Source organism: Peromyscus eremicus, chromosome 6, assembly GCF_949786415.1.
Source record: "Peromyscus eremicus chromosome 6, PerEre_H2_v1, whole genome shotgun sequence".
In the NCBI taxonomy this organism is placed as follows: domain Eukaryota; kingdom Metazoa; phylum Chordata; class Mammalia; order Rodentia; family Cricetidae; genus Peromyscus; species Peromyscus eremicus.
This window is the reverse complement of record NC_081421.1, coordinates 39,931,887-39,953,819: the sequence shown is the minus strand read 5'-3', so window position 1 is coordinate 39,953,819 and position 21,933 is coordinate 39,931,887. Positions and strand designations below refer to the sequence as shown.

At 42.0% G+C, this 21,933-nt stretch overlaps 1 protein-coding gene across 1 annotated transcript in view; it reads left to right on the top strand.

Annotated features, from left to right (window-relative positions):
- The window catches only part of Plch1 (phospholipase C eta 1), a 221,679-nt gene extending 205,272 nt beyond the window's left edge, over positions 1-16,407 (top strand). Inside the window, exons 16-23 of the mRNA XM_059265418.1 lie at positions 2,787-2,966; positions 3,063-3,170; positions 3,819-3,943; positions 5,905-5,989; positions 8,122-8,268; positions 8,569-8,648; positions 10,683-11,037; positions 13,405-16,407. Of these exons, the coding sequence (XP_059121401.1) occupies positions 2,787-2,966; positions 3,063-3,170; positions 3,819-3,943; positions 5,905-5,989; positions 8,122-8,268; positions 8,569-8,648; positions 10,683-11,037; positions 13,405-15,467 (3,143 nt within the window). The 3' untranslated portion in view covers positions 15,468-16,407. The remainder of the gene's footprint in view (positions 1-2,786; positions 2,967-3,062; positions 3,171-3,818; positions 3,944-5,904; positions 5,990-8,121; positions 8,269-8,568; positions 8,649-10,682; positions 11,038-13,404) is intronic.
- Positions 16,408-21,933: the final 5,526 nt, after the last annotated feature.

Below are 21,933 nucleotides of genomic sequence, written 5' to 3'. Positions count from 1 at the left end.
GATTAAACCAGGGACTAGCTGAATGGAGTTGAATGTATAGCTGGTTTACAGAATGAACATGTTTATTAGTAATACCTTTGGAAATCACAAGCCTAGTGGCTTTGGGAAAATAATTTTGAGTACTGTTTACCTCTTAAACTCCATCTGGTTTGTCTTTAATTTTTTAAAAATGATACAAAATGAACAGTACATAATGATAATGTTGCTTATCTTTCTGCAAAACAACTCAATTCCATTAGAATATTAATTAATGCGAGCTTAGTAAGCAAGGTCATCTTAACGATACCCTGGCGAGCCTGTTTATGTGGAGAATCAGAAAAAATAACTCAGGTATTGATTGCAGTGATGCTCCATATGAACTGGGTTTGTCGATAAGTATATTTTCTCCTGCTCTATTCAAAGCATTATCCACCAGAATCAGCACATACATTCAATTTTAGTTTTGTTGAGATGCATAAACTCTGTTCATGTATTCTGTCCATAATATTTATTAGTAATTGTTTTCAGAGAACAGGCCCCATGCTAGAGAAATCACTAGGTTAAAAACTACAGTCCTCCCATCTCTTCTTCCTGAGCTCTGACTAGTTCAGATTCCAGCTATGGAATGTCACTGAATGTCACTATGGAATGTCACTGACTCAGTTGCCAACTTTTCCCACCCATGGGAGTATAGCCCCCAGGGCAACGGGTACCCTGGCAGACCACATTGCCAACAAACAAAGCCAGACAGCTACGGTCTGAGCACAGCAACTACATTCCATTCTTGGTTTCCATGGATTTAGACTCTCACCTTGTCAGAGTCTGGTGAGAATGAGACTCTGGGCAAGCCTGCTCTTTATTCAGGCTGGCCCTCCGCAGCAGGCCCGGTAGACACAGGAGTAAACAGTTGGTTCCAGGATGTGAGGTTTGGTAAATGTGGGTAACAGCTGAGGCACTGTGATGATGGCTCAAGAGATGGATGGGGACAAAATGGGGAATGTTTAAAGTTTTATTCCACACGACCCTCACATCTGTAGAGTCTACATTGACAACATTTTCTTGTCCAAGCAGAAACCCAGGTGCAGGCACCATGCATTTCTACCTCTCTCCATTTTTATGCTCTACTACTGAGTTATAGCCATACATCTTTTCTTGTGTTGATTTTGGGACAGTGTCTAAGTTGCCTGGGATGGTATTGAAGTCACTTGCTAGTGCAGGCAACCTTTCAACTGGGAATCTTCCTCTTTCCTCCAGAGTTGCTGGCATTATGGCATGGGCACTGTCTCTCACATGCCTCTCTTCAGACAGAGGCATTGACTCCATGAGCGATCAAATCACCTTCAAAACTCAAGTTCTTTTTTTTTTTCCAAAGTGACATTTTTCCTTCATTTTCTTGGACCCTGAATATTGTTCACTAGTACATGTATTTCACATGTGCTTTTTACTTTTTTACATTTTCGGGCCTATGTGTTGCTTGTATGTATGTACATGTCTATGTATGCAGCACACACATGGTAGTGGGCATGCATATGAAGTCCCAACTGAGGTTTATGTTGAAAATCATCCTTCATTGCTCTTCCACCTTATTCACTGAGTAGGGTCTCTCCATCAAACCCAGAGCTCACCAGTATTGTTAGTCTTGCTAGCTAGCATGCTGTGGAGCTCCATTGTCTTCACCTTCCCAAGGACGAATTCCAGGCAGGCCACCACAGCCACTAGACATTTATGTGGGTTCTAGGTATCTGAACTCTGGTCCACACAGTTACATGGCAAGTGCATAGTCACGGAGCCATCTCCCCAGCCCTCCATGTGCATTTTTTTTGTTTTGTTTTGTTTTTGTTTTTTTTTTTTTTTTTTTTTTGGTTTTTTGAGACAGAGTTTCTCTGTGTAGCTTTGCGCCTTTCCTGGAACTCACTTGGTAGCCCAGGCCGGCCTCGAACTCACAGAGATCCGCCTGGCTCTGCCTCCCGAGTGCTGGGATTAAAGGCGTCCATGTGCGTTTTTAATGACCATCTTCAATGTTTGTCTCTCTGGTGTCAGGAGTAAGTTGTATATGTGGCTTCATCCATTCACTGTCACCTGCATCTTTGCCAAAGATACAGCTTATATCATGAACCTACGAAATAGTTTTCCTTCCTGCCTCTTCTTGCTGACCAGACATGAATCAATGAAACAACTGGATTCTGGGAGAATATGGGATCACACAATGGGGGCACCTTAGCAAATGCAGTTCTTATTTGACCTTGCGTTGGCAACAGAGTCCTAAGAATGGAGTCTTAAATGGGTCTTTTTTTGGTCAGAAGTTGCTTACATTGTGGCTTGTTAAATGGCAAATTTTGTCTAAAACTTTGTTCATACCTGTTTATGTTTAACTTAAACCTTCCTCTGTCTAACCAGCTACAGCTTAACGTGATGGGTAAAGATACTTTAACTTCTTGTTCTGATAAGCAGCTGAGTCTCAGTCAATTGCAATGGGGTCCTCTTGTGAGGAGGGTTCAGATAGCACACATGAGCTGCCACCAACCAGAGTGTCTCTGAGTTTCGTTTTTCCTGACACTTTCTTTTGGTGGTTCTGCATATAACTTGCCAAGGAGTGGGGTGAGTCACTCTGAACCCATTCCGATTCTGGGGTGAACCTTTAATTTGTGGAAGGTCTTTGGTGGATTTGATATGTCTGAAGTCTTTCATTGAACAGGTTGGATCCACTTCCGCGGTGGGCTGTGGGTGGGCTCTGGCGTTATCCAGTCCTTCAGGAAGAGTACTGGCTTTGGTGCGTCCATCACTTTCCCTGTTTCTTTGACCGCTAGGGACCACGGGGAATGTGTTGTCCTTCAGTGAAACAAGAGCACATCAAGTGGTCCAGCAGAAGTCAGAGCAATTCATGATCTACAACCAAAAGCAGCTCACAAGGATTTACCCCTCTGCCTACCGCATTGACTCCAGTAACTTCAACCCTCTGCCCTATTGGAATGCAGGCTGCCAGCTAGGTGGGTGTGGCCTGAGGGGAGTGGTCCTCTGCATCCCCTCTCTACCTTGCTAACTCTAAGTTGTGTCTAACCCTCTCAAACTCTCAATGTTCACAGTGGCTCTGAACTACCAGTCTGAAGGACGAATGATGCAGTTAAATCGGGCAAAATTCAAGGCAAACGGCAACTGCGGCTACATCCTCAAGCCGCAGCAGATGTGCAGAGGTAAGCGCCAGGTTCACAGCTGTATCTGAATGCGGGTGATACGCCGCTATTTAAAAGTTTTGAATTTATTATTGTTATTAATGTGGGCATGTGTGTTTATGTGTATGTTAGTGGAGGTCAGAGGGCAACTTTGTGGAGTCTGTTCTCTTCTCCCACCGTTGTGGGTGCCAAGGACTGGGCTCAAGTCTTCAGGCTTCACGGCAAGCGCGTTACCCACTGAACTGGATTTGTAGAAGTTAGACAACAGAGTTTCTGTTCTCTACTTAATTTCAGATTTTCTTTCTGTTCCCTGTATCTGTTCTAGACCTGAGATAGCGTAGACAATGATTGGAATCTGGCATAACTGCCCTTCTTGTGATGCTTATAGGCATTCAAATAGATTGTCCATCCATGTCATGGTTGCGCTGTAGACATTGCTTTAAAGGATCCCATCCCATGGCTTTTGGAAAGAGTGTAATGAACAGACAGCTATGGAGTGCTTGCTGCTGCTTCTGCTGAAAGTCACATTGATGGTTACATGATAATTTCTTAGTTCTAGCGAACACTGTGATAAATGACACTGTTGTTTCTTTGTTTGACAGACTCTGTGTGTGTTTGTGTGGGGGGGGTGTGTTCCTATGCTACTGACCTCTACTTTACATGGCCTAGGTACTTTCAACCCTTTTTCTGGTGATCCACTTCCTGCCAACCCCAAAAAACAGCTCATCTTGAAAGTGATCAGTGGACAGCAACTTCCCAAACCCCCTGACTCTATGTTTGGAGACCGAGGCGAGGTAAGTTACATCTGACTGCCTAATTAGTTAAGTATGAGATTATTTTATTGCATTTAAGCAGTCATCTCAGTGTCTTTAGGGGTATGTGTGTTGGTTTATATATGAGTGTGTGTATGTATACGTGTGTGTGTGTGTGTGTGTGTGTGTGTGTGTGTGTGTCTATGTAATGTTTGTGGGTGGGTATATACGTGTGTCTGTGTTTCTAAGTAAGTCTTGACTTCCACTTACCAGGCATGAGCTGGTTTTCTGTCAGTCACACAGAGTTCCTGCAGGGCTGTATTATCACCTGCTTTGGAGGCTTGAAGGCATGATATTAGTTCACAATTCAAGACTGATGCTGGCAGTCTGGATGTAAAGAACAAAGGCTGAGTTCTTTATTGGCAGAAACATGACCCAAAGCATGTATTTAGCTTCTAAATCACACATGTCTGGCAACCTTCCTCGGTGCACCTGCTCCTTGGCCTCATGTTTTGTGGCCACATGCAGACTGCTGTCGCCAGCTGCTGTCCTTCTGTTGCGGGATACGGCAGCCTTTTATTTCTCCCCACTGGCCAGTCAGGCCCGTTTCCATGTCCTCCTCTCAGGGCTGCCCATCGCTCCAGGCTCTCGGCACGTTCCCCTTCTCAACTATCACCCCTGACCTTGTGGGTGGGATCACACAGCTCTGCATGTTCATACCGCTGTGAATACTTCATGTCAGACTTTATCTGACCTGTATGCAGTTCAATGCAGTGCTACACATACACACACACACACAGACACACACACACACACACACACACACACACACACACACACACACACACACAAAACCTTCCTAGGCTCATCCCCTTCTTCATAGTGCGGTATGGTGTAGTACAGTACTGCACGACACACACACACACACATACAGTTCTCCTCCCTAGGCTTATCCCACTCTTCATAATGGCTCTTTCCAATATCTGTACTTATTAACAGATAGCACAGTGCCCAGTTACAGAAAGGAACACATCAGCCAGGGCCATCGCCTCTGCGTCTGCTGCAGCTTTCTCCGATGGACCCATCACTCTGTTTTCCTTTTTTGTTTTTACCTTCTGCTCTGCGTTCAACAGCGGGACTAGTTAATTGGTATAATCAGAAAGTTTGTGTGTATTTCTTTATGTCTGAAGAAAGAAATACACACTTCTTGTGTCTCTCAAGCTTTTCAATTTGAGAAGTCTTTAGCTCCAGAAAAGTTGCAAGAATGGTCCAATGGATCTCCTCAATTCACTAATGCAATTATTAAATTTTATAACATGTGGTGCTGTCCCCTCATGTATACATATTTTGTAAGTATGTATGCTGGGGGTTACATGTTTGCTTTCCTTGGCAGTCATTTGTTACTATCTCACTAGTTGTTGATTAAGAACAAAGGCATTCTCTTGTAAAACTACAACAAAATACAATATCATCTAATATAGTACCTGTATCTAATCCTTTCAGGTTATCCTCAAATTGTCTATCTTCTTTTATTTTTCAAATGAATCATGTGCAACTTTTTTATTACCATTTTTCTTCAGTCTTCTGTGATTCAAAATAATTCTTCAGGTTTTTTATTTTGATTTTATGACATTGGAGCAATGTAACCATCTTACTCATGGTAGACCTTTAAGTTGCTTCCAATGTTTGACCATAAGATTGCAATTTCTCTGAGATTATGTGCATGGGGTATGTGAGATTCTCTTACCTTGGTTGGGAATGTACCCTGAACTGAAATTGTAGGTTCTTTGAGTAAAAGCTTGTGTAGAAGAAATTTTTAATGTTTTAATTCTACTCTTCACTCATATATCTAAAAATGCTCTTCCTGGTTCTATAATTCTTTGAGTAAGCATGTGGTAAAATCAAGGTTATTGAAATGTGAACACTTGGCTAATTTAGTCTCAGAATCGTTAACACTCGTGTGCATGTGACATGGGCACTAATACTTCCTCCCTTTTCTACAGATCATTGACCCCTTTGTTGAAGTTGAAATTATTGGACTGCCAGTAGACTGTTGCAAGGATCAGACTCGGGTGGTGGACGACAATGGTAAGATGGCGGTCAGTGTGTGCTCCCGAGGAGGTGCTCTGCAATTTGCACCAACTAGGAAAAATGTCCTGTTTAGAAGAGCAGGATGGCTGAGATCTGTAACTGCCATCTGCATGTGTGTTCAACACACGGCTAAAATTCAACCACTCGCTAAGCTTCTGATTCCTTTCTGAAAAAGGAAAGTAAGTTCTATCAAACACATGCTCTCAGGAGGAGTCGACCACTGTGCCCTATAACATGCCTCACGCTCCTTAAATGATGACAGGCTGAAAATCAGAGTCCCCCAGTGAACAAACGAGATTATCCTTTTTGTTGACTCTGTCATGACCCCCCAGTTACTTCTGCAACTAAGAAAAGGAGGTTTGGTTAACACCTGAAGAACTGGGATGGATACGTGGTACATTTTGATGAAGTTATTATAATCAAGATCCCTAGGACTCTTGCTTGGCCTTTCTATGGAAAAGCATGAGTGTCATCTTAAAGACCTGGACTCCAAACTCACCCAGGGAAATACTTCCTAGTGTGTTGTTTATAATGTGATTCGTGTGTTCTCATAAATGAGTCTCCTTGAAACTCTCATTCCTGAGGCCCACGTGTTAGTCAGTTTCTCTTGGCTTTTGTTGTTTGTTTGTAACATGGAAGTATCTAAAGATTGGGCCCCAATTCTCTGGCCCATTTACTTCTGAAATATGGTGAGTGGCCAGCATTTCAATAGTAGCAAGAAGGTATTGCCTTTACCCAAGTCTAGTATATTTTTCTGGATAATCTTATAAAATTATATTTGCCTGTTCTATATTTGACAAGTATTATTTCATACATATTTTCTTAATTTATATTAATTAATATCTTAAAATGATTTGAAATCAAGGTTATCAAAACATTTGAGAAATCAGCAGTTCTCAGGGAGCCTCCTTGTAGGAATGTTAGTTATTCAAAAGTAAAGTGAACCTGTGAGGAAATAACATTCTTAAAGCCCTTCTTTTGTTCGATTTTCTCAGGGCTCAGGAAATTGTTCTTCTTTTCTTAGTTGCAGATGTAACTGAGGGGTCATGACAGAGTCAACAAAAAAGATAATCTCTTTGGTTCACTGCAGGTACTCCCTGATTTTCAGCCTCTCATTATTTAATGAGCTTGTGGCTTTTATAGGGCAAAGTGGAAATTATTAGGGGACAAACCACATGCAGACTATTGCAGTATTTGAACCAAGGCATATGCTTTCTTTTTCATGTTCAATGCATACAAAAATAGAGTAAGTTCTTGCTTCACGAGAAGCCACTAAGAATGTGCAGTGCACAATCTAGTTTGGGCCTCTTGCTCACTATAGGACCTTCAACACATTTCTGTGAACAGCAATTCTATAAACTATAAAATGAGTAACAAATATTTTGGACTTTCAAAAGTATAAGCATGTGTTACTTGTATAAATTTGAAAAAGTTGTAGTTCGAAACTTGATAATGTGTGTACGTTTTCCTTACTTAGACCAAAACAAGCAGGGTGTGGTGGCTCATATCTGTAGTCCCAGCACATGGGAGGTACAGACAGAAGGATCATGAGTTCCAAGACAACCTGGACTACTGCATGGAATCCTGTCTCAAAATACAAAACAAAGGGAATCCACAAGTCCCTGCCCTGCTACTCTTACAGGGTTTCTCTAGGAGTTAAATAGGACTGTTGTACATAACAGAATCAAAAGCTACAAAGAACCATATGAAATGGTGGTTAGTTACTCCAGCGGGAAAAGCTTTGGTAGATGAGAAATATGGTTCTATTAAGGGGTAACTTTCTATAATGTTTCTGCTAAAATACTCTTAGAATACTACTATAATTTTTAAGTTTATTGAAGTTTTTTAGTGACGATTAAGAAGCTTCCTGATACAATGGGCATCAGAGATTAATAGAACTGATGTGATGTGATAATTTACTGGCAATTTTCCTACCAATTATTTTCTGATAGTGGAGTAAACTCGGAGGCTTTCCTTCAGGAGGGCATCCTGGAGAGGCTCGGGCATTTTCATGAGTTTAATAACCATTACAAGCAATTTTCACTGTCTGCTCTACAGACGTTGCTACTAAATCATTTCCAGCCAAGCCCTTTGCTTTTTCTGATTTTTCTTTTTTCTGTTTCTCTAAGGATTTAACCCTGTGTGGGAAGAAACCCTAACATTTACAGTCCACATGCCAGAAATAGCTTTAGTTCGGTTCCTTGTGTGGGATCATGATCCAATTGGAAGAGACTTTGTGGGACAAAGGACCGTGACCTTCAGCAGCCTAGTACCTGGTAGGTGTAAGCTGGCCTTTCCTCTCTGGATTGGCTATTCCTTTTTTGGTTTTGTTTGTTTTCTACTGTGGAAGAGAAGTATATAGGGTCTATTATATGCTGGCTTAATGGTTTCTCTTTGGAAGGTTTAATATATGACATGGTCCCACAGGATATTTGTCAAATTCATTATGTAAATCATGTTATATGATAGATGTGATGTAAAATGTGAGAATGATAAATAAGACAGATACCTAATTCTGTGGTACCCTCTGGAAAGCCAAATTCAACTGAAAGAACCAATTCTTTTTGGTTTTGCAGGCTACCGGCATGTCTACTTGGAAGGACTCACAGAAGCATCCATCTTTGTTCATATTACAATCAATGAGATCTTTGGAAAGGTGAGGAAGATCATAAAACTGTAGTGTAACCTCAAGAAAGTTACTGATTTCATTAAAGGAATGTACATTTGACAAAGTCTTCTTTTGTGGGTGTCTGTGGGGAGCACAGCAAGCTCAGGCAGTGTTCCTGCCCTGTCCCTGTCCACCTCTACTCAGGAGTGTGCTCATTCCTTCCTCCCAGAGGTTCTCTCTAGGTTTAATAGAATTGAGAAGATTATCATACTTTCAGGCAATCATTTTATGAAAATAATGAAGACCATTAAAATTTGAATTTTATTGTAATTCTAAAAATGACCCCATTTTCTACAGTAGGAAATGTATCTCAGAGGTTTGATGAATAGCCTATGCTAATCTAGCTATGATTCCAGCCAGGTCTAGGCAGGATGCATTCATATGGAACAATTTTAAATTGAAAATCAAAAAAGTGTGAATGGCTTTAAAACTACCCACAGAAGAAATGGAGAGAGGAAGAGTGGGGAGACAGATAGGGGAGTTAGAATGAAAGGGGGAAGAAGAGGGAGGTGGGAAGAGAGAAGAAGATGGAGAAAGGGAAATAGGGAGAAAGGGAGATCAACTATCACAAAGAGGTATCAAGTTCTGCCTTGTGGTTTCTCCCTTCTTTGTAGAATGGGATGGTGGTTTGGATACCAGCAGGTACTCCTCTGGTCATGCCAAGTGCTGGAGACTTGGCCCCTGTCAGGGATTTTCAGGACCAGATGTGACTTGGTGGAAACATAGAATGGAACAGTGCCCAGGATTTCCCCACACTGCTTGTGACCATAGTCTGTGTTGCCTGGAGTTTGTCCAGAGTACTGGCATTCTCTGTGAATTCACTATCCATGTGTAAATGTGAGGTGAAAATGGTACCTGCCTCATAAGTAGGTTTGTTTTTCTCTGAGAACCACCTGCCATGGAGTAAACAAGCATACTATTGGCGAACATCATTGTCACTGTGGCCACAATCCAACTGGGAATTGAGTGGGACTGGAGGTTGAGCCTCGGATCAGTCAGCAGAAGGGAACAAAGGATTTTTATTTCTGAAAATGCTGGTGGTGAAAACTTTCAGTCTTGAATTCCTGTTTATACAGCCTGTTGGGCTCTTTCTGTTAGCCTGAATGGAAACATACATAAATGATTTTAAGATGGTGCCCAAATACCAGAAAGCCAGTTTAACTGTATAATGTCTCTAACTTTCCTCAAGGTGGTGGGGAACGATGAGGCACACAGCATTTGTTTAAAATTCAGCCCAGAAATAAAATACAAATAAAGTATTTTATGTAACTTTTGTTTCATTCCTGAATAAATGACCAGTTTGGAGTCATTTATTATTTTCAATGTATGTTTGGGTTGGGATGCTCGTACCATAACATGGTGGTGTTGAGTTGAACAAGGAATGAACAGAAGATGGGAAGTTATTAGAAATGGGAGGAAGAGTGTGTACAGGTCGGCACACTAGTCTTTTACGTTGACTGGCACTGCCTACTTGAATGAGCCCAATTGTGTTTTGTTGTTTGGTTTTTTTTTTTCCTCCCTTGCAGTGGAGCCCTCTAATCCTCAACCCCAGTTATACCATACTACACTTTCTAGGAGCTACAAAGGTAGTTTCTCAGCATGGCCCTGCATTCTCCCTGGCATAGTCTTGTGAAATGACTGTGGTGGCATGCCTCCTCCTGTCTCTCCATCTTCTGCTTACCATTTGGAAACACACATTTGTTGCTTCAAGGCTGCTGAAGTTTTGTCAATTTGTTACCCGGGGAAACTTTTCTACCATTTTATCATCTCTGGGTAGGAAAGTTCTGGAAAGGTTGGCCATGAAATTGAAAGACTGCCTTCCTCACAGAGTAAAGTTGATGAGCTGTGCATGGTATTATATGAACCCACTGTGAGCTGCTTTCTTATGTTGAACGTCCTTCAGTCAATGGCTGTAAAATTTCACTTCACATTCATTCTTCATGGAGCTGCCATTTCAAACTCAAGTTGTTCTTACGGTGGCATGTGTTTAATTTGTGCTTGGTCCTTTTTTTTTGTCCTCAGAATAGACAGCTCCAAGGTCTGAAGGGACTGTTCAATAAGAATCCCAGGCACAGTTCTTCAGAAAACAACTCCCATTATATTCGGAAGCGATCAATCGGAGATAGAATTCTGCGGCGTACAGCCAGTGCTCCGGCCAAAGGCAGGAAAAAAAGCAAAGTGGGCTTCCAAGAAATGGTTGAGATAAAAGATTCTGTCTCTGAGGCCACAAGAGAGCAGGACGGTGTCCTTAGAAGGACCACTCGGAGTCTGCAAGTACGCCCTGTCTCTATGCCGGTTGACAAGAGTCTTCTGGGGGCTTTGTCGTTGCCCATATCCGAAGCAGCAAAAGACACAGATGGAAAAGAAAATTCTCTGGGTAAGGTGCTTTCGGTTTCACTGAGCTGCATTTTCGTCCCTTGTTTCCATTACAACATAGTTACCATTCTGCCATTAAAATATTCTGAAAAATAAACAACTTCTAATGTAAATTCTATGCAAGAGGATTGTAAACTTTGGGTAAGAAAGTAAAAAGTGAACTATTTCCTCCTCTACTATGGCCTTGAAGTTAACATTTCCATCTGTGGGGAAGGGGAGGAGCATCGGTGTGATGGCTTTGCGCATGCGCATGCAGCTCTGAGAGGAAAGGGAAACCTACAAAATACAGAGTGTTGTTTTTTGCGTGGTAGCTTCCTAGATCAGGGACAAGGGGTTTAAAGAGGCCTTGTTCTTAGATTGTCCCTAGGTTGGATAGACCCACCCTGGCTTTTCTGGGATTGAATGAAGCTGCATTACTTTTCACTATTTAAAATATTTTTTGTAGTTAGAAATGTTCATGGGGAAAGGATGTTGTTAAAAGCCCACTGCTGATTCCATTTGGAAAATCTTTTCTTCCCTAAGGTGTGGTTGAGGCAGCATTTTCTTCCTGTGATCTCACTTCCCTGCTCTGGATGGTGGCAGGGAAGGAGACGTGTCCACGGCTCTTGCTCGGTTGCAGGCTTTGTAAGTGTAGGAATTGGGAGCCATCTTCTTCCTTAAGTTGGAGTATGATGGACTCATGGGAACAACCTGATGATAAGCAATGGCCACTTTACAAAGTGACAAAGAGCTCTTGAATTTGTGTCTGTGACTCCCCTTCCTATTTGAAAACTGTGTCCACTGACTATTTCTGGAATTAAACAAGTAGACTGTAATACTTTGCTTTTGCATTTTAGCAAAATTAGTCTTTATCCAGACAACATAATTCAGTGATTTATTGTCCCACAAATGCTGTTTTGCTTGTATTGGTTCTTATTGTAAGATCTTCTAGGGAGAAAAGAAAAGCCAGTTTTTGAATACTTTATTAGAAGAAAGGGGAGAGGCGAAACTTGAAAATTTCCTAGTTTGCAAGGCCCTGGAGCCTACCGAGTACTGGAAAAATGGTTGAAATTTTGCTAAGAGTAGTGTCAGAGAAGAGAGGACATACATGGCTTTAAATTTATCTTAAAAACCTGTTACAGGAAAGTAAAACTGTCCAGTAGAAATCTGTATTAACTAGTCCTAACTGCAGAAGATGCTAAGCCAAGAAGATGCTCTGGGAAGCAAGCACAAGACAATGTTTCTCTTCTACATTTGAAAAGATATAAGAATTAATCGTATCTGTTAAACTTACAGCAAATATGGAATGATACCTAGTCATTGCAGGGATCCCAGATAAATGCGGAAAAAAACTGAGTAGAGAAAAAGCAGAATACAAAATTCTAAATAGTCTGTCTCTCTACAAAAGTGTCTGTTTCAGAAACGATGTATTTTAATAGTTTACAATTTGGGAAACTTGAAATTTTTTTTTATATGATGATTAAATCTTTAGTGAGGAGAAAATATTTTAGTGAAAAAAATTCTTTATCCACATATCATGACTTCACAAGAGTTAATAGTCAATTAAATAATCAGATAAAAATAACTGAACATTGAACATTGCCTCAGCACATATCAAATAGGATGAGGTATCCCGGGTTACTGTGAATTGTATGTTTCCACAGTTTTCCTTTAATTACCATCTTACTACCACTTTGGACGTAAAGTGGAAAATAATGTAATATAATTTTTTTGTACTGAAACAAAAAGAAATTATCAACAAAATATTAAATGTTAGTAGTGATGTGGGATTGATGACTGGTCATCTGGTAATCTTTTCACTTTAAGCCAATAGGTATTCATAGTTTTATGCACATATTGTACATTCCAACTGTGTTAGAAATTAATTGGTTAAAGTAAATATTTTGCCAAAATGTTGTTTTAAATGATATCATGTGTGGTTTGCTTGTTGCTGATACATAAATGACATTGAAAGCTGACAGTGTCTTGTTTCCAGGTACGATAGTGCATTGTTTAACAGAGCTGTCTTGTTCTGTTTTTATTGCCATGCTTCTGTGTAGTACAGATCTGACTAGGAAGCAGCGTAAGGTAATCCTCACCATGAAAGCACAGTAACTCATTGACATTTTCTGGACAATGAATATTACATCCTCAGCTGATGTAATAGACATTCAAAAGGAAGCTCAGTGAAGTTCCTATAAATATATTTTACCATTTATCCATCACACAGACACTGTGTTGCAAACTCCTGCTTCTTCCATAATTATATTCTGTCACAATGTAAAACAGATTTACATTTTCCATTTGTCTGTGTCAAGACAAACATGAGTGTCAGCAGAGCCTACATACAGTGATACACTTTACCTAAAATGCTCTTTGTTTTCTTTAGCAGAGGACAAGCATGGCGGAAGAAAGGGCGAGACAACTATAGAAGACCCACAGTTTTCCAATTTCAACAAAAAGTTCTCCTTCTCCTCCAGTGCCCTCCTCCACAAAGATGCCAACCAAAGGATCAGCACTGTCTCAACCGCCAGTGTATCCACCACAAAACAGTGCGGAGGACCGGGTCCAAAGGGTGGGAGAACCAAACCAAACGTGGCAAAGGACTACCAGGAAACCCACTGTCCCCAAAAATTCCTCTCCCCAAGGCAGCATTTGGCACTTGATCCTGCAACGAAGGGACCACGAGATCTCTCTGGGATGAAAACCAACCAAAAGGGGTATACTGAGGGCTCAGGGGAAGGCAAAAGCATGTTGTCCGAAAGTGTTCTCTCTCGGAGTGCTCTGGAGATGGAGACCCTGGAAGGCAGTAGGGTCAAGGGCCGAGCTGCAACATCCTTTTCTCTGTCCGATGTCTCTGCGCTCTCTTCTGACAGCCCTGATTTGCATTCAACTGCTATTCTTCAGGACACTGAAATTTCCAATCTCATTGATGATGTTACTTTAACAAACGAGAATGAGCCGGGCAGCTCCATCTCAGCACTGATCGGTCAGTTTGAAGAGAGCCACCATCGGGCTGACCTTGCTGTGGTTTCTCATCTCCTTCGCACCGATGTGTCATCAGGAAGCACTCCTTTGCCCGACACAGTGGGCCTACAAACACCCCTCAAGCATGGTTTTCCCCAGGGGAAACCCAAGGCCTCCTTCTTGTGCTCGTCTCCCGAGCTGATCAAGGTCTCTAGTGCTGAGACCACCAAACCTGCAAATGACACCGTTGTCTGTGAAATGACTGGCTCTCCCTTCTCTAAACCAAAACCAGGTAATGACCCTTGTGATAAAGCCAAGGCAAGGGTCAGAGAAGGCAACTTGCCTGGGTCCCCTAATGCTTCTCCTGGCCAGTTTCCCCAAAGCCCCACTCATGGAAAGGACCAGAGACAAGTAATGAATAGCCCTCCTCTTTCCACTGAGTTGGCCCTGGAAGATGTAATAGACCCTGCTCTCTGTGTAAATTCAGCAGAGAGCAGCCTTGTGGAAATCGATGGAGAATCTGAAAACCTGTCTCTAACGACCTGTGACTACAGGAGAGAGGGTCTGAATCAACTTGTTTCTCCACTAGAACTGAAACACAGCCAGGAGATGGAGGAGCAGGTCCAGAGAGGCTTCAGGAATGGGTACTGTAAAGAGACCCTCCTGCCTTCTGCCCCTGAAATATTCAACAACATTCAAGGTGTCAAAAATCAAAGTATCTCTCACCTAACCTATCAGGGTGCTGGCTTTGTATATAACCATTTCTCAAGTTCAGATATAAAAACAAACCAGCCTAGGGCTCCAGATATGCATGCCCCCACACCAACACAGTCAACACATGCTCCTTTGGTTGCTTTGAAACTGCCAAGTCCTTGCAAATCCAAAAGTCTGGGTGACTTAACATCAGAGGACATTGCGTGCAATTTTGAAAGCAAATACCAATGTATTAGTAGAAGTTTTGTGACAAACGGCATTAGAGACAAGAGTGTGACTATGAAGACAAAGTCTTTAGAGCCTTTAGATGCCCTAACTGAACAGCTCCGAAAGCTGGTATCCTTTGACCAAGAAGACAGCTGTCAAGTGCTCTATTCAAAGCAGGATGCCAATCAGTGTCCCAGGGTGTTAGTCAGAAAGTTGTCCTCAAGAAGTCAGAGCAGAGTCCGAAACATTGCCAGTCGCGCCAAGGAGAAGCAGGAAGCTGGCAAGCAAAAAGCTATGGCCCACAGCACTAGGGGAGGAGTGGTCCTCAGAAGTAAGCCTTCAGCTCCTGCTCTGGCCGTGAACCGACACTCCACAGGCTCATACATTGCAAGCTACCTGAGGAACGTGAAAGCTGGTGGCCTGGAGGGCCGAGGCATCCCAGAGGGAGCATGCACAGCCCTTCGGTATGGCTACGTGGACCAGTTTTGCTCAGATAATTCAGTTCTGCAGACAGAGCCAAGCAGTGATGATAAACCGGAAATTTATTTTCTTTTGAGACTGTGAATTATATAAAGCTGCATTTTCATTGTTTACATGATATTCTATAGGGTGTTAGAATTTTCCCATTGTCAGTGAACATGATCCTTGGCTTTGAAATGATTTTCAAGTGTGTTTTTGAACTTGTATTTTGGTCTCCCTCTGACTTACTGTGTTCTCTCACTTCATGCATTTGTAGATAGAGTCTGTGACATTTCCCAGGAACCCATGATCTCTTTCCCCCAAGGTATTGTAAATTGTGTCAGTATGAAATGTGTGCATGCCCTCGATGTGAAACTTCTCAGCAGTTTGGGTCACAGCGTGTGCATGTTGCACAAAAATGCTCTTTCCTGCGTCCTTGGGTCACAGTCACAAGGCTGTCATTTTTACTCACTGAGCGTTGAGCTCATTAAGACTAGAGTTTCCAAAGATAAATGGATTCTGTATTTGAAGCTACATTCTCCTTCTAAATTGAAAGGCACAGATTTAACTTTATAATTCATTTAAAAGAGTTGTTTAAAATAGTTACCTTGCCCTTTATGATTTCCTCACTCCACCCAAAGTGGGAATTCCATGAAGATGGATACCATCTCTCCAGTCCCCAAACCCCTTTTAGAATAGGCTTTAAGGAAGAAAGTGAACTCTGTATATAAGGACAAAATGGTTTGTTTTGCATAAATTTTGTTACATATTTTTGCTAATGGCTTTGTATGTAACAAGAATCCAGTTGCCAAACTGTCAGTCATACTTTTGAAGTATGTCTTGAAGTGTCTCTCATGTGAAAGATTGAAAATAATAGCTTTCAGAAGGAGAAACTTCAGCTGGCCATGGTGGTTCATGCCTTTAATCCCAACAGAGGCAGATGGATCTCTGAGTTTGAGGCCAAGCCTGATCTATATAGTAAGGTCTCAGTCAACCAGACCTACAGTGTAAGACCCTGTCTTCAAAAAGAAAAAAAAAATGAAAGAAAAGAGACTTACATTAGACTTAAAACTCAGAGTAGCGCAAACAGAAAACTTCCCCAAAGATTTCAAAAAAAAATGTATTTTCTCATAATCCAAGTGAATAGGTAATTAAAAGAAACCTTTTCCCTTTAGGGACCAAGTAACTCTATTTTAGTACTGACATATATTATTTTCATTGTGAATCCATTTTTTTATTGCATGTTCAGGTGTCATTTGCTTTTTGTACCATGAATTACAATGATGCTCTTCCTGGACTTCATAAAAATATAATTAAAACAGATTTTTGAACACTTGGTGGTTTTATTTATAAAACAAAAATAAACAGAACCACAGCTGGAGTTGGGGTGTTAATTGTTGAGTGCAGGGCCGGGAGTGCTTGGATATGGCTTCCTTTCAGTGTGCTTATTGCAGAATTGGGAACGTTCAATGTCAATGTCAGGGATGGTTTTATACAGCAGTTTATGTCTCTGGGTATTTTCATTATGTTGAAGAAATATTCATTTTTTTTTCTTTTAATATGTGTGTGTGTGTGTGTGTGTGTGTGTGTGTGTGTGTGTGTGTGTGAGTGTTTTGCTTGTATGTATGTACAGCATGTGTGTGCCTGGTACCTGAGGAGGGTCGAAGAGGGTGGAGGATCCTTTGGAACTGGAATTAACAGACAGTTGTAAGCTGTTCTGTGTGGATGCTAGGAACAGAACCTGGGTCCCTGTAGGAGCAACAAGTGCTCTGAACCAGTGAACCATCTCTCCAGCCCTGTCATACTGAAGAGCATATTTGTAAGATAACTTAAACAGATATCAAATAGAATGATTTTTTGTGCATTTGGTATGGATTTGTAAGTTTAAAAATAATTCTTGGCAACTAGTCCGTGGTACTGGTTGTAACTCACATGGAGAAAGTAAGTGAGATGCTCTGTTTGGTGTGTGTGTGTGTGTGTGTGTGTGTGTGTGTGTGTGTGTGTGTGTACATGTGTATGTGTGTATGTATACATGCATAGGTTTGTGGTGTGGGGGAAGAAATCACACACTGCTTCCCTCAGTGCCAAATCTTAGCTTTTCCCTAATGATGGGAGTCATCTTTTTTCACAAACACTGGAAATTTGTTGGGGACAGAAGTATCAAGATGAAAGGAACCATGCCCTTAATGAGCTTGAAGTCTTTCTGTCTTGGGGCCTTTGAACCTCTAATGTTCTATCCTGAGACCTTGGCACATTTGATATTATTTTTATTTTAGAAGACATTGACATAATACAGTTTTTGAAATTAAATTGCTATTAATAGACTTTAGTTGCTTTTTATGATTTAGGGAATCTTTAGTCCAAAAAGAAAAAAAATAGAAAAGAAAATCGTGTGTCTGGGGCCAGGAGCTAGGTAATACAGGAGCTCTCTTGGTGTCCATGATTTTGGCCATTCACAGGCTGTCCACAGACAGAGCAGATTTTGGCCATTCACATGCTGTCCACAGACAGAGCAGATTTTGGCCATTCACATGCTATCGTCTTCTACCCACAGACAGAGCAGATTTTGGCCATTCACAGGCTATCGTCTTCTACCCACAGACAGAGCAGATTTTGGCCATTCACAGGCTATCGTCTTCTACCCACAGACAGAGCAGATTTTGGCCATTCACATGTCTTCTACCTGCAGACAGAGCAGATTTTGGCCATTCACAGGCTATCGTCTTCTACCCACAGACAGAGCAGATTTTGGCCATTCACATGATATCCACAGACAGAGCAGATTTTGGCCATTCACATGCTGTCCACAGACAGAGCAGATTTTGGCCATTCACATGTCTTCTACCCACAGACAGAGCAGATTTTGGCCATTCACATGCTATCCACAGACAGAGCAGATTTTGGCCATTCACATGCTGTCCACAGACAGAGCAGATTTTGGCCATTCACATGTCTTCTACCCACAGACAGAGCAGATTTTGGCCATTCACATGCTATCATCTTCTACCCACAGACAGAGCACAGGAAGAGAAGGGAAACCAGTTTCATAATAGTCAATTGAGAATTGCATAACACCCAAGAGGAGGCAATAAAGCCTACATTTTCAATAAAAGCATCTGATGTTCAGATCCTGCTCATTAAGATTTCACCTGTTTAGCAGATAGACATAGGACTGACTCAGTCCCAAGGCAAGTACACGAGAGAAGTCTCGATCAGGATAGTACCAATGCTGAGTGTGTGGGAAGCTGCTAGTCCCTGCACCGCCCGCTTAGGACAAGCCCTGTGGAGTGTCAAAGTGTCCCTGCTGCTTCCTCGTTAGAGGCTGCATTGCATGTTCCAAGTCTGAGTAGTTAAGGCCGCTGGAAGAGCTCTTCGGAACAGTGACAACATCCACAGAGGACAGAAAGCAGAATTGCTTAACATGAATCCGACCAAGCAACGGTTCCCTCTTAAACTCCTTTCTCTGGTCCTGTCACAGAATAAGGTTCTATAACTTTGCTTTGAATTTTGCTCAATTCTTTTGGAATTATTGAAGCTGCACTCATACCTATCTTTCCTCCATTAGCCATGGGTCAGTGACCATGCCTTATGACCTGTTCCTAGCTCAGGATCCAGCACATATGTGCATTCAGTAAATGTTCGATACATTGGTAAATGCAAAGCTCAAGGGAAATGAGAAAGAAAATAGCATGTGTGGTATCTGTTTGTTGGACTGTCAGAAGCACAGAACCTTGTTCCAAATGCTTTGTGCGGTTATGACCATTGATCTTTCTACATGTTGCCAGCCCATGAGTCGCTTTGAAAAACAAAAATAGCTAAAATCTTAATCTACGACATTGAAAAAATACCCAGCCTCCCCCCAGAAAATTACTGAAAGTCAAGGGAAAATTCCCAGGGAAATGAGAATGGGGCTGGAGAGACGACTAGGCAGGGAAGGAAAAGAAAAGACCAGGACATAAGTTACTGAGATGATCAAAAGATCAGCCAGCTAGCTGTGAGGGTTATAGGATGACTCCAGAGAAGTCCCAAGAAAGGCTGCACCAAAGAGCAGCTTGCAGAAGGGAAGGAGGGTGGGCAGTGCACATCACTACGCCCTTCCCATCCACTTTCAGTGGACCCTAGGAGGCACCGACTTGTGTGAGTCTAGCTTGTTCTTTGCAGCCCCTCCAGACATCCACGGCAGAGCTGCAGTCCCTTGGTGCACTGGTCTCCACTTTAGCTGGTGCTGCAAATGGGGACAGCTCCATGATGGCCATGACAGTCACAGCTGCATTCAGTCTCAGAAGCTGTGGGAACAGCTGGGTAGCTGAAAGCCATGCCAACACTTGACTTTGAGCAGGATGGGATAAAATGAGCTAGAGTGATCCACAGCTGGGCCTTGTTTACTGTATCCCTTTCCTCCGGCTGATTTTATTTTGTACTAGCTCTTATATGAGAACAAGAGACCTTCACTACCTCAAGAAGAGAGGTAGATGGCCAGTTTTTCCATACAGGACAGTGATCGGTTTCATCCTTTAAGATTCGCAAACTGAGCCAGGTGATGGTGGCGCATGCCTTTAATCCCAGCACTTGGGAGGCAGAGGCAGGTGGATCTCTGTGAGTTCGAGGCCAGCCTGGTCTACAGAGTGAGTTCCAGGACAGTTGCTAGGGCTGTTACACAGAGAAACCCTGACTCGAAAAACAAAACAACAAAAAAACTAAAAACAAGCCAAGATTAGCAAACTAAACTATAATTCGCACTGCTGCAGCAGGCCCATGGCTTGGTCCCTAGCCTATGGAACTATTAAGAGAAGGTTTAAAAAAACCATTTAGGAGGTGGAGCCTATTAGAAGGAAGTTAGGTCATTAGGGGCATGACTTCTTCTAACACATTCCACTTTATTGTTTGACACAGGGTCTCTCACTGAGCCTAGAGCTCACCCTTTGGCTAGCCTGGTTTCTGACTTCCAGCACTGGGATTAAGGTGCACTGTAGTTGCCTTTCTACATACATGCAGGATGAGAATGTAGGTCCTCATTCTGGCATAGCAAGCACTTTGCTTACCCAGCTGAGCCGCCTGCCAAACGCTATGCTTCCTGACCATTTCCTATTGAGTCTACACCCATCGTGGGCAGCTGTAGTTGCAATTGTAGTTACATGGTATGCCATAGGTTCTCAGGCTTCACTCTATAGGATATGTGGCTGCATGATTTGTGGGAGCCCATTTTCAGGTTCCTAGTGGCTTTACCCAGCAGGTCTGCATAGAGAGGATGATTAGACTATGGGCCTGAGTGTAGGTGTCTGAGATGGTCTGCACTTGGCTGTGCTGAGGGGAAGTCTTTTGCTCCACCCCTTGGCATTTCTATAAATGCCCTAGGGCAGAGACAGTCAGGACCTGTTGGAATAGGTTCCAGGCCCTCTCAAGGCTATCCTGTATTTTCTCTCTGTTTATATCCACAATTTAAATCCTTCTATCTAATATTTCCTGCTGCTCTCACTCAAGAAAACTCTGGAGAACTGAGGGGTTGGTGGGTAGCTGCCCCACAATGATTCAGACCACTGTCCCCTAAGAGTTTCACTGATGCCGCAGTCCTCTTATCAGGTTCATCTACCTACTGACAATCCTATCAGGTCATTTGAGACCTCATGACATGGTCTCTTATTAAATCCAATTAGAAAAATGTCAGTCAATATAGAAGACTGCTAATGTGCTCTGTGGAATATGAAGATGGCTACGTTCACTGCAAATGTCTTCTTCCAGGTATCAGAAAAATAAACAGATCCTGGGCAGCACAGCAGTGAGGGTTACTGCGTGTCTTGCAAATGTAAAGATGGGTGGCTTTTGGTATTCTCAACTGATAAGAGCCATGAAAAAGAATTTGAAAAAAATAAAAGCCACAAGTTAAGTGTCAGAGGTTGGTTTGGTTTGCTGTAATAAAACTCTAATCTGGTCCAGAAGTTATAATTGAAGTACTCTGGTTAAATGCACAGTAGTTCACTGATATCTACCATAAGCCATATTTTATATCTAGAGCTTAAATAGGTGAATAACATAGGAGACATAGGAATTACCAACCCTGAATCCTTTTGAGTTTCTCTTGGTATTAAATTCTGCAGATTTTCCTAGGAGGAGATAGTGCTTCTGTTTTACTGTCTTGGCCTGGAGGGAGAGTGCATTACATTTTAAAAGACTAACAGTGGACTTTTCTACTATAATGTCATTTAATTCATATGTCAGGAAACAAAAAACCAATTTGGAAGTATGTCTGTCCTATTATGTATGGTATGTCATTTACTTCATAAGTCAGGAAACCAAAAACCAACTTGGAAGTATATCTGTCCTATTATGTATGGAAAACTAGATGAGAAAAATAACCACAGGTGGATCATTAGATATATTGGATCCATTGAGAGATAGACTTTAGCTTAAACCTCTTTGATGCTCTGGGATCTGTTAGAGGTCATTTCTAACTAGAAGGTTATGGTGAACTTTTGGGACCTCTAGTGCATGTATCAGTTGTGACTTCGTTCTCACTATCTTCTAGGTGTTAGGCACAGGTCTTATACACACCACTCAGGAGGCTGAAGCAGGA